General features: G+C 37.0%; 2 protein-coding genes across 2 annotated transcripts; one reads left to right on the forward strand and one right to left on the reverse strand.

Annotated features, from left to right (window-relative positions):
* Positions 1-1,701: 1,701 nt before the first annotated feature.
* Positions 1,702-5,934, reverse strand: alg10 (ALG10 alpha-1,2-mannosyltransferase). Its single transcript, XM_024289648.2, has 3 exons — positions 5,529-5,934; positions 3,793-3,990; positions 1,702-3,731 (listed from the first exon to the last, which is right to left on the reverse strand). The coding sequence occupies exons 1-3, from the start codon at positions 5,691-5,693 to the stop codon at positions 2,670-2,672; spliced, it is 1,425 nt and encodes a 474-aa protein (XP_024145416.1). The 5' UTR covers positions 5,694-5,934; the 3' UTR covers positions 1,702-2,669.
* A 78-nt stretch (positions 5,935-6,012) lies between these two features.
* Positions 6,013-9,400, forward strand: tprkb (Tp53rk binding protein). The gene is made up of 4 exons (XM_024289662.2): positions 6,013-6,302; positions 6,374-6,496; positions 7,762-7,938; positions 9,210-9,400. Exons 1-4 carry the CDS (start codon positions 6,162-6,164, stop codon positions 9,294-9,296), a joined length of 528 nt encoding a protein of 175 aa, XP_024145430.1. The 5' UTR covers positions 6,013-6,161; the 3' UTR covers positions 9,297-9,400.
* Positions 9,401-10,860: the final 1,460 nt, after the last annotated feature.

The raw sequence follows: 10,860 nt of genomic DNA on the forward strand, positions 1-10,860 counted from the left end.
CAAATTTTCAATACCTGTAACTCCCAACCTTGTATGCAATACGTATAAAATTTCTGTAAAAATATACGCTACCATGACTAAAAAAGAAAATGTAATTTTTATAAGGCCCAAAGTGCTTTACAGTCCATTTAAAAACCTCGAGCACATAGTTGTGTGAAGTCTGCAGACCAACTTTATTTTTAATATTTGTGGGAAAATAAGAAAGGAAACATAAACATTTATGATCAAGCTATCAGAATCGCATCTTTGCTCTCAGTGTATGCAGAATGATGGAATTAATCTAATGTTTTCTTGTGATTGAAGCTGAACAGTTCCCAGTTTGAGATGAGTTTACCTACAGGACTTTTTCCTATTTTACTCAGTCATGATGTGTAATTAGCCGACACACGACCATCCCTCCTAGATTTTATTAGCATTTTGGTGAAAGGCGGAGTCACACTGTTCTGGGTTATTAGATCCTGGTGATGATACAGGCGAGATGGAGATCAGCTGATGTGACATTTGCTCTGAGAGACCGCTCTACTATTTAGAGCTAATACTGAGTTAGATTTTTAGTTTCTGAGCTATTAAAGCAGAAATAGTTTAGATTTGTCTTGTGGCGCCACCTTGTGGCCGATCAAGGCAGAATTTGAAACAAGTTTTTTTTTAAGTACCTTCCTTAAAGTTAGAAATCTGTAAATGTTTTAAAGCACAGTCTATAAATGAAACAGGATATTTGGATATAATTTTCATTTAGTTTCAGTTTTAGACTACGATAGATTTAAAAAAAAATTAATTCAACATAAATAAGTAGTTTAAGTTATATCCATCATTAAAAGTTTTTTTCTCCTGAAGATCTTTCCTTAAATTTGATTATTTTTTTTCTTAGATGTTTTGAAATTATGATTTCTTTTTTATTACTCTTGTTGCTCACAAATCCACTAAAAGTTGCACTTACGGGTTTGATGGTTCTTGTTCTTGTGGAACAGCCTGCCTGAGGAGGTGAGGACCTCATCAACTGTGGAGGCTTTTAAGAAAAACCTCAAAACTCATCTTTTTAGGTTCACTTTTAACTAGCTTTTAGTATTTGTGTATGTATGTGTATATACATGTGTATACATATTTTATTGTGCTATGTATAATTTTATATATAGTATATTTTCTTACCTGTTTTTATGAATTATAACTATCGTTTTATTATCCTTATTATTGTTAACTTTTCATTTAAATTTTAATTAATTTATTGGCTTGTTTCTTTAACTTAGTATTTGCTTTTAAACTAATGTCTTCTCACACTTGGCTGGGTCGTCTGCTTTCGGGCCCATGGGACATGGCCCGGCTTGTACCCATTGTTCCCTCGCCCGGATTTCTCCTTGGCTGGTGGGAGGCTGTGGGTTGCGGGGCTCTGGCTCATTGGGCCAGGAAGTAGACGACCAGCTGACAGAAGTTTGGTGCTGACAGCGTCTCCAGGGTTCTCTGTCTTTCTATTTTTATTTACTCATATTTTATCTTTTCTAATACGTGTCTGTCACTTGCATTTAAATCTTTAATTAAATCTAAAAAATGAGCACAGTACAAAAATCAAATGTATTATCAAATTTATTCTGAAAGGGAAATCTGTGTGAGAAAAGAAAAGTTTAAATGATAAACGTACTGTAAATACAACAGAAGAAGGAAAACCTATAGTAGTTTTTTCTTATGAAACAAGACAGTTAAACGAAAAACATTCACTGCAGGACTTTTATTTTGAAAAGGTTTAATACCAACTGGATGGAGAAAACAAACATTCAAAAGGTACCTGGAAATAAAACAGCAGAGGGCGCTACAGTAACAAGAACAAGTTATTGTCTCTACAAGATTATCCCATCATTTTTTAACTTTAGATTAACAGGTAACAAGGAATGACGAAAAAGTATGAAGAACTTGGGATGTTGGGAGAAAAATCCCAGACAAAAACAAGGAAATTTCAAAATAAAGTACAAAAAAAAGCTGCGAAAGAGAAAAAAAACCCCAAAACTTTGAACCATTTTACTTTTTAAACTTGAAAAAAAAGAAAAAAAATAGTAATAAAGAGACAAATCTAGTAACAGACGAGAAGTGAATTATCATTCAGACTTTTTGTGTTTAAAAAAAAATATTTGGCAAAATCAATAAAACAAAAAGGTAAAAAAAACTAGTAACAACATAAAATTCTCAGATTTGAGTTAAGAAAAATATTTCATAGTATTACAGGAGAATTAGGACTTCCAGTGTCTCCTTATGGCTTCATAGACGTAAACAAACAAAAGCGGATCATCAGTGTAAAAAGAAACCATCAATGTTCTTCATCAGCAAAACTTTAAATCCTTAACTTGGATGTTTTATCAAATATTTTGGTATTCAATGTCATCCTGAGTCAACTCTTCAATTGTCACTTCAGATACTTTATTTTCACAAAATCATAAGAAAGGACAACAGCAGCTGATCAGCGCTCGAGCAGAAGATTTCACAGGAAGTGATGCTGCTAAAGCGGAAAACTGGGAGTTTCTTAGAGTTCAGTGATGCTGCTCCCCAACTTCCATATCCCACCCGAGTCCCGACTGCTTCTGCTTCCCATCGGACTGCACAAATCCTTTCAGGAATGTCGCTTGAACCATTTCCTCCTCCAACATTTCGTGTTGATGAGCTTCTTTGGGTAACAGTGTCCGTCCTCACCACATGAAGCGCTGTGTGTCGGCGCTGTTTGGCCAGCGGAACGTCTTGGCGATGAAGACGTAGATGGTGGCGGCGTTCACCGCCGCGTACAGCAGGAACTCCACCACCAGGCGGGGCAGCGACGGGAGCGGCATGTGCAGGCGGTACATCAGGTACGGGACGATGAAGTACCTGAACTCCAGCAGCTTCTGAGGGATGGTGGACGCCAGCAGGCAGCTCAGGAACGCCAGAGTCCAGAAAAGTGAGCGTGACCTGAAGGAGTCCAGGAAATTCCAGCCGGCGAATATGTACGCTGGAATTAGGAGGAAGCGGATCACCTCGTGCCTCCGGAAGAGGTTCTTCCACACATAGAAAGGGTAGTGGCGGTTGTCGGCCAGGAGATACTTGTGAATGTACGTGAACTTCCACACCAGGAGTAGGGAGACGACGGTGAGGAGGAGGAAGAGGACCGGCTGCTTCCTCAGAGCCTGCAGGAAGCGGATGACGCGTTGGTAGCACACCGAGACGGGGAATGATAGGAAGAGGGAGAAGCAGAAGAAATAGAAGATCTGCGGGAAGTTGAGGCAAGCCTCGTGACTCGTCCGGTCGCCGACCACGATCCCATCATTCCACACTATGAACGCCAGGAAACCCCCGGCAACCGCGGCGTACGGCCAGGCCGCCAGCAGCACCGCCTTAACATGCCCGGGTGAGGTGAAAAACTCCACTGAGAAGAGCAGTACTTTCTTTACGCCGCCGAACGACAGTGGCACCTGGGAGGGAGGAGACTTCTCCTCCTTCTTTTTGGTATGCTCCACCCTCCAGGCCTCGTCCATTTTGGCAGCCACCAGAGTGCCGGCGCAGAATGCCAACCAGATGATGTTGGTCTGGCGAAAGAGCACGGAGCAGACACCAAGGAGTGCCGCGGCTTTGTGGCAGCCATAAAGTGTCATGAGGTAGGCAAACAGGATGAAGAAAGTAGATCCGGCGTCGGTGTAGTACAGGAAGTTGAAGAAGTACAGCACGGGGAAGATGGAGAGCGACAGTGCGGAGAGGATGCGCCGAGACGCCGTTCGGGTCTGGAAGACAAACGGCCATTAGAGAACGAAATCAAACTGGTTACCACTGGTTGAGCTTTACCTTCTCCCGGGGGTGGAGCTTGCAGAGCAGCAGGTAGATCAGGTACAGGTTGCCGCAGTTGAAGAGCAGGTTGATGAAGCGGAGCATGGCGGTGGAGCAAACCACGTTGCCCGTGAGGTCAGCGAGCCACACCACAGGCTTGATAACGCCCACAGAGGCCAGGTACAGACCAGGGGGGGTGGTGATCATCGGATCCCACTGTTCAAACCGCAGGACGGGGACGTTACACACAAGGAAAGCTGTTGCTATGACAACGATCAGGTCAACAGAGAAGAAATAGTCATTTGTGGTTTCAAATCTTATCTTGTTTTGGCTCCACCCCATTCCATAACTTTAACATTTACAAAAACTTTATTGAAATTACAAAAATAAAGCGACAAAGCGTCTCTTTTTGATCCGTCCTCCTTAGTTTAGCGGCTGCTACATGTCCCTCCCTGTCTGAGAACAGGGAGTTGACAACCAGTTTTTTTTAAATGGCGGCTTTTCTGTTGGCTTATTTCCATAGCAACCATTTTGTTATTTGGTCGCATGGGGGTGACGAACAAATCTGTGTAACTTTTAAAAGAATCTGCAAAAGTACATTTTTGGATTTCCTTGGCAACGGAGTTTTTTGTTGTTAACCACATATTATCATGTCTTGCAGCTGTCCTGGACTGCAAGGACCAAATTGTTATCGCAATTCTTCTTTCTTGCTGCTTCTTTGGGCAAAAGCTTTGCCCCTTCCATATACTCAGAACATTTTTGACATAGTGAACGACCTCTCCCCCAAGAAAAGATGACATCACAGCAGGAAAAACTGTGAAAAAAGTTAATGGGGCCAAAAAGTACCTAATACAAATTTAAACTCCTCCTAGGAATTTGGATCTATCGACTCCTGACTCCTCAAAGATCATTGGGAAGCAACATGCTAATGGAGTTAGCATGCCATGCTCGCAAAAGTGTCACTCCCCTGTTGTTCGAACAATTTTTTTAATACATAAAAATACATACAAAAAACCCTTACTGAGAAAATATTTGGAATGTGGGTGTGGTTAACAAAAAAAAAATCTGTTGCCAAGGAAAATTTTTAATTTACTTTTGCCGATGCTTATAAAAATTACATAGAGTTCTATGTAATTTTTCGACAATTTTTTTTTTTAATTAATTAATTAATTTTAATGTAATTTTTCTGTTCGACAACCTCAGATGACCGAAAAACTAAAAAATAAAAAAATATATTAATAAAACCTGTGATAGAACATTATTTCAACTAATGTATTCATTTTTGTGTTTGACTTTAATATTAATTAAATAAATTGTATTTCCTTAATTGATTTATCTAAAAAAGGAAAAAAGTCCAAAGAGGTGACAAAATCTTCAATTTTTGCTAACTTTTACTTCCCTTTTTAACATCACAAATATTTATTCATGGAAGGAATAGAATACAATTTTATACAGATGTGAGGTCCAAATGTCATTGCCATAAAACAAAACACTAAATAAAAAGAACTATAAATACAAATAAAACAGATTTAGATTTTTCACAATTAAATGAACAACTTTTAGCCTAAAGTAGTTCATGTGGAAAGTGTTGCACTAATGCACCTCTTTGTTCGCCATAGAGATTAAAACTCTACAATCTGCCTCTTCTGTACATGACAGCAGCCTCATCTGTGACTAACCTTAATCCCCATTGATGGATCACCCCCTCCCTCCATTATAACAATCAGACAAGCAAACAAAGACAGTTCTTTTACCTCGCTGAATTTTCCCTGGCAGTACTTCTGAGCTTGTGGAATATGAAAGATCTCGTCCATGTAAGGCTCCCTCTGCTCTCTGGTGACTTTGGAGAAGATCAAACACGACACCAAGAAGTTGGTGCTGCACAGAGCAGCGAACACGTAGCCTTCAAACTTATCCATTTCCGACCCAAAAACACACCCAAAAATATGAGTACGAACTCAAAGGCTAACACTGATAAAGGCGAGTGACGTTTTAGGATTTAAAATGAAAGAAAAGCTGCATTTTAGAGGGAAAATTAGATGAATTTGTCCCAGGAGGGTAAACGGAAGAGCGACTCTGTCGATAGCTGGAAGTCCGTCGCTGAAAAGTGTTCGACTTGCTTAGATAAATAGTTCCCCTAGTAAAAAAATAAACAAAAAAAAGAGCTCACAAAAGAATATTTTAAATAAATTAAAAATATATTAATGATAAAAACAACACAGTCATCGTACAGGACATAAGAATGGCAAATTGAGAATTTATTTCGGAGCAGTGTAACGGCGTAATTGGTCCGCCGTACCGGAACGTTCTCACATGAAGCTCCATGCTGGGTGTTTACACATGTTTACTTACTTGTCAAACTTTATAGGTCCTAAATAAACATCGACATGCATTTCACACAAACGCTGGAGCTTTTCCCCGAGCAGCGCGTAACTCAAATGCTATTTAAAGACGTGAAAAACGCGGCAGAATTGAGACAGAGCGCCGTGGAGGGGAAAATTAACGCCGCACTGATCAACCCGACCATGGTGAGGACGGACGAACAGAGAAAAGATGCTCCTCTGCTTTGCGGTTTGATTCATTCTACTTCCGTTTGCAGTTGGTGAGTCCTTTCCAAGCCCTGCTGGCTGCTAATAAAGCTGTTCATTTACAAACCATCGGGAAAATGAAGACGAGAAGTTTAAACTCCGAGATCATCTTCAACCTTTCACCGACTAATAATGTGAGTGACAAAAGCTACTTCACTATTGAAGAAACAAAACTTTATTTAGCCCGATAAGGTCTCAAAATTATAGTACTTATTCTACTAGAACAAGTGTATTCATAATACTAAGTAGTAGTACTATGAAGGAAAGGTGATCTAGTAATTTGAGGAAAATGTTTTATTCTAAAATCAAGTATTTGTAATAAATATCTCAAGAACTATTAAGTAAATAACCTAATACTTTGTATGGTAGTACTCAGTGAAGTACTAGGTAGTATTATGAATGTATAGGGATGTAGTAATATAAGAAACAGGTTTTATTCAAAGGCGATTAATTTTGTAATAAAGTTAAAAAGAATTCAGTAGAATCACCTATAAGGTATACTTTGTGTAGTAGTAGTCTATGAAGTATTAAGTAGTACTATAAAGAAAAAAATCCACTAAATTGTTCCATAAATTAGGAAATGTTGTTCAGGACAGTCAAGGTACTAAATTATGTAAAATTTACTCGTATGAGAATTCAGTAATGAATTACTTTAAAACTCTGCAGTGAAATGACATCATAATTTCCATGGTAGTACTCTATGAAGTTATTAATAGTAATATTATGGAATAGTGAGGTACTAGATGAAGGAAAAGGTTTTATTTAAAGTCAAAGTCTGCTAAGTTATGAGGCTATAGTAATAGATTACTCTGGCAATTAGCTCCAAAAAACATGAATTGTTTTAAAAAGTACTAAGTAGTACTATGGAGGTATGGTGATTTACTAATTGAAGAACCAGGTTTAATTTAAAGTTAAGTTGTGTTTATGATATCAATTTTATTCCTGAATTACTCCAACTTTTATTTTTTTTTTATTTAACCTTTATTTATCCAGGCAGGACAGATTAAGAACAGCCTTCTTATTTGCAACTGTGGCCTGGCAAAAGGCAAGACCTTTTGAGAAAGAAAAGAGGAAAGAAGTTACAGGATACAAAAAAACACTATACATTATACGGTAAAATACTGCATAAAGTATGAACTAGTAATCGAGGCTAACTTGACCACAGTTATACTATGGATTACTGAATATTGTTGTTCAAATGTAATTCTTTATCCTACAGTGTTTTCATTTGTTCCATTAATCGTGTTTTTTTAAATGGATCTATGGTTTATCGATTCCTTATGATGCTTTTTTTGTTTTTGTTGTTGCTAAAGTGAAACCACAAGAAACACAATTGGAGCTCTAATTGTCCAACAGTAGCTCATTAAATCATTTACATTAATCTTTTTGCGACCTGCAGATTTCAGAGGCCTTTAAACGCTTCGGGATCTCGGATCAGGATCGGTCTCTTCTTGTGGTCGTAGTTCACAACAAAGACGAGTCCGAGTTCCTGTCCAACATCACCAGCAGGGTGGACGGGCAGCAGGTCCCCGCAGAAGAGTTTTCCTCGTTTTCAGATCCTGCAAAGATCAGAAAGGTTTTTCTCCGTCTGCTGTTGGTTTTTGTGGGATGATACCAAGTTTCCATCAGAGCTTCAGCATTGCGTGAAGCTTGAATGGAAAACTGATGTCAAATCATTTAGAGCACGTGTCAAAGTTAAGGCCCGGGGGCCGGATCCGGCCCTCCAGATTATTTTATTTTATTGTTATTAATGGGCCGATGTTATCTTGTGCTTATTTCTAACTTGTATAATTTTGACCAAAATAATTTTATGGAGAGTAAAATATTGAAAGTTATTTAAGGTTGATTTATTCTGGAATAATATTCCTTCATTTTTATTATTCATAATTATGTTGAAAAGTTAGAGTTTTAAAGTTTAAAAAAAATGGCATTCTACTAGCTTTTTGGACTATTTTGGCATTTACTAAGATTTTTAGGTTATTTTAGAGTTTAGCTAATATTTACACACTAACCTGTTTTGGCTAATTTAGGATTTTTTTTTTCATTTTTTATAGGCTATGTTGGAGCTTTGCTATTTTCTCAGCTACATGCTGGCTTTTTTTTTTTTTTTTCTTTTGTTTAGTTTTTTTTTTGTGGCTAATTTAGCATTTAGTTAATAGTTTAGCTAGCTACCAGCTTCGGTGTTTTTAGCTATCAATTTCAGCATCTTCAGCTATCAGCACTAACATTTTCAGCAGCCAAATTCAGCTTACAGCATTCACACTAGCATTAGCTCAGGTAATGCTATATATCTAGTGCATAATTATGTTCAAAAGTTCTGTTTTAAAAAAAAAAAATGTAGTTTTAGATTGTTCAATAAATGTTTATCCTGTTTGGCCCCCAACCTTTGGCGTGTTTTGGATTTTGGCCCCTTGCATCATGGTTTTTGTAGAGTGGGAGGTAAAATATGCAAGTTCAAACTATAATAGAACCTTTGAATGAATAAAAAGGCTCCAAAACATGGATAATTCAACACAAATCTCAGATTTAATTTCCTTTAAATTGTTTATGATAAATGTTTCCCTAAAGCAAACCTAGCATGCTATAAGGAAAATTTAATTTTGTTGTAATATAAACCGTTTTCAGCTATTATATTTAGTCAAACTGACTACTTTTTTTAGTTTGTGGAAACTGACTTTGTGGTTTTGACCTCTTTGTACTTCCATATATTTATTTCAAACTCTTTTAGTTACACTGAAATTTTCTGTTGCTTTTCAAATCTTTGCCTTCTGCTTCTGTGGATTTTATCCACAATTTATGTCTGTTTTTTGCATTTTTGTAACCTGTTTTGTGCTTTCTCCCACACAGCTGTACAAAATAACTCCTCAGGAGGAGACGTGCGGAAGTTTACTGGATGCTGTCGTCTGCAGAATGGCCACTAAAGACGTCATGTAGATCCTGAAATGACAGAAGAGCAGAACATAGCATTTCTTTTTGTCACATGACTTCATTTTTTTTGTCAATTATGTCTGTAATAAACAGATTTTTTTTTATTTTAAGAAGTCTCATAATATAATTATTTCTGGGAATTGGTTTACTGGACAAAAGCTGAAGAACTTCCTCAGATCACAGTGTCATTGTATCAACATGAACAGTGGATTTCCAGAATAAGAGATTCAAATCAAATCTAAACTATTTCTCTTGAGGATAAAGAGTCTCTTAACGCCCACATGTCATGTCATGAAAAGTCTCAGCTTCTCTGTCAGACTCTGTCAGCTTGATACAAAATAAGGACAGCCAATCAGAAAGCAGCACTTTTATTTTGAAAATAAACCCACTTTTCAGTTTAAAACAAAAAAGACTGGACATGATAAACATTCAAAAGAACGCTGTCTGTTAGCTTAGTTTCTGAAATCAACACAAATCCAAATTCCTCAAACTCTCTGAAGCCACTTGTGGTTCTTTTACCTCTCCATAGTGGCTAAAGAAAAATAAAATAATAGTATTCTTCTTATTTAGATTACCATAGCTAGGTTTATAAATGTATGGCTGAGGTGCAGCTCAAAGATAAACTATGTAAAGGTTTTTAAATCCATACTGACTTGAAGAGGTCTTGTTTCCTCTTTGCTCCCTCCAGAATCTTTTATTTTGAAAGGAAATTAAACAAGCTTCTATCAAACGAAAAAAATAATTTCAAGTGTTGAGAAAATATTAGTTTCCTTTTATACTTCTGATTTTATTCATGCCCCAAAAGAAGAAGAATTCATATTTCCTATTTAAAAATACATTGTAATCCTGAATGTAAAGCAGTATCAAAATAAAACTTTGCAGCTCCTACTAAGTTTCAGTAGAAAATGAGCCCAAATAGCTCTTTTACTGAAAAAGGTTGCAGATCCTCGATGTTTTTAAAGCTCTGCAGCACAGCTTTAAAAACATTTCAAATGTATTGTCAAACACGGTGGTGGAGGTGTCATGATGAGAGCTCGTTTTGCCGCAGCAGCTGACCACAAGTCCTGTGTTGACGAATCAGGTCAGTGAAGCTCCATAACGAATCTCAGATGATTCCACATCAGCACCTGAGATGTCTAAATCCATCAGAATCTGTGTTTGAAAATAAAAGGTACAATCTGTTTGAAATTTAGATACATAAATGTTACTCTATTTCCCTCACTTTTTGTTAAGAATTAAGCTATAATATTTAAAATGATTTAATATTTTAATCCTTTAAAGCTTATAACACCAGAGAAAAGTGGAGGTGATGTTAGTTTAAGGATTTTTTATTTATTTAAATTTGAAACAAAAAAAAAAAAACATTTTCTGGATCCAACAGTCCAAAACAAGGAAAAAACATGTCCAAACGTTAATCATTGTTAGTGTTTTTACCTAAATTGATTTCTGAGCCTTATGTCTTAATGAAATGACTATGAAGGTTAAAAATGGTAGAAAACTAATTTTGTACATCAAACATTTACAATTCAAAAAGGTTCTACATCATTTCAATTATAGGTTCAAAACTGTT

This window comes from Oryzias melastigma, linkage group LG23, assembly GCF_002922805.2.
Source record: "Oryzias melastigma strain HK-1 linkage group LG23, ASM292280v2, whole genome shotgun sequence".
Lineage (NCBI taxonomy): Eukaryota > Metazoa > Chordata > Actinopteri > Beloniformes > Adrianichthyidae > Oryzias > Oryzias melastigma.

Bases quoted from the DNA above. Each gene is read 5' to 3' on its own strand.
- alg10 (XM_024289648.2), bottom strand. From the start codon at position 5,693: ATGGATAAGTTTGAAGGCTACGTGTTCGCTGCTCTGTGCAGCACCAAC. The intron at 3,991-5,528 runs GTAAAAGAACTG...CGGTTTGAACAG, and splicing joins GCCAGGGAAAATTCAGCGAG to TGGGATCCGATGATCACCAC. The intron at 3,732-3,792 runs GTAAAGCTCAAC...TTTGTCTTCCAG, and splicing joins AGCTCCACCCCCGGGAGAAG to ACCCGAACGGCGTCTCGGCG.
- tprkb (XM_024289662.2), top strand. From the start codon at position 6,162: ATGCATTTCACACAAACGCTGGAGCTTTTCCCCGAGCAGCGCGTAACT. The intron at 6,303-6,373 runs GTGAGGACGGAC...TTCCGTTTGCAG, and splicing joins CACTGATCAACCCGACCATG to TTGGTGAGTCCTTTCCAAGC. The intron at 6,497-7,761 runs GTGAGTGACAAA...TGCGACCTGCAG, and splicing joins ACCTTTCACCGACTAATAAT to ATTTCAGAGGCCTTTAAACG.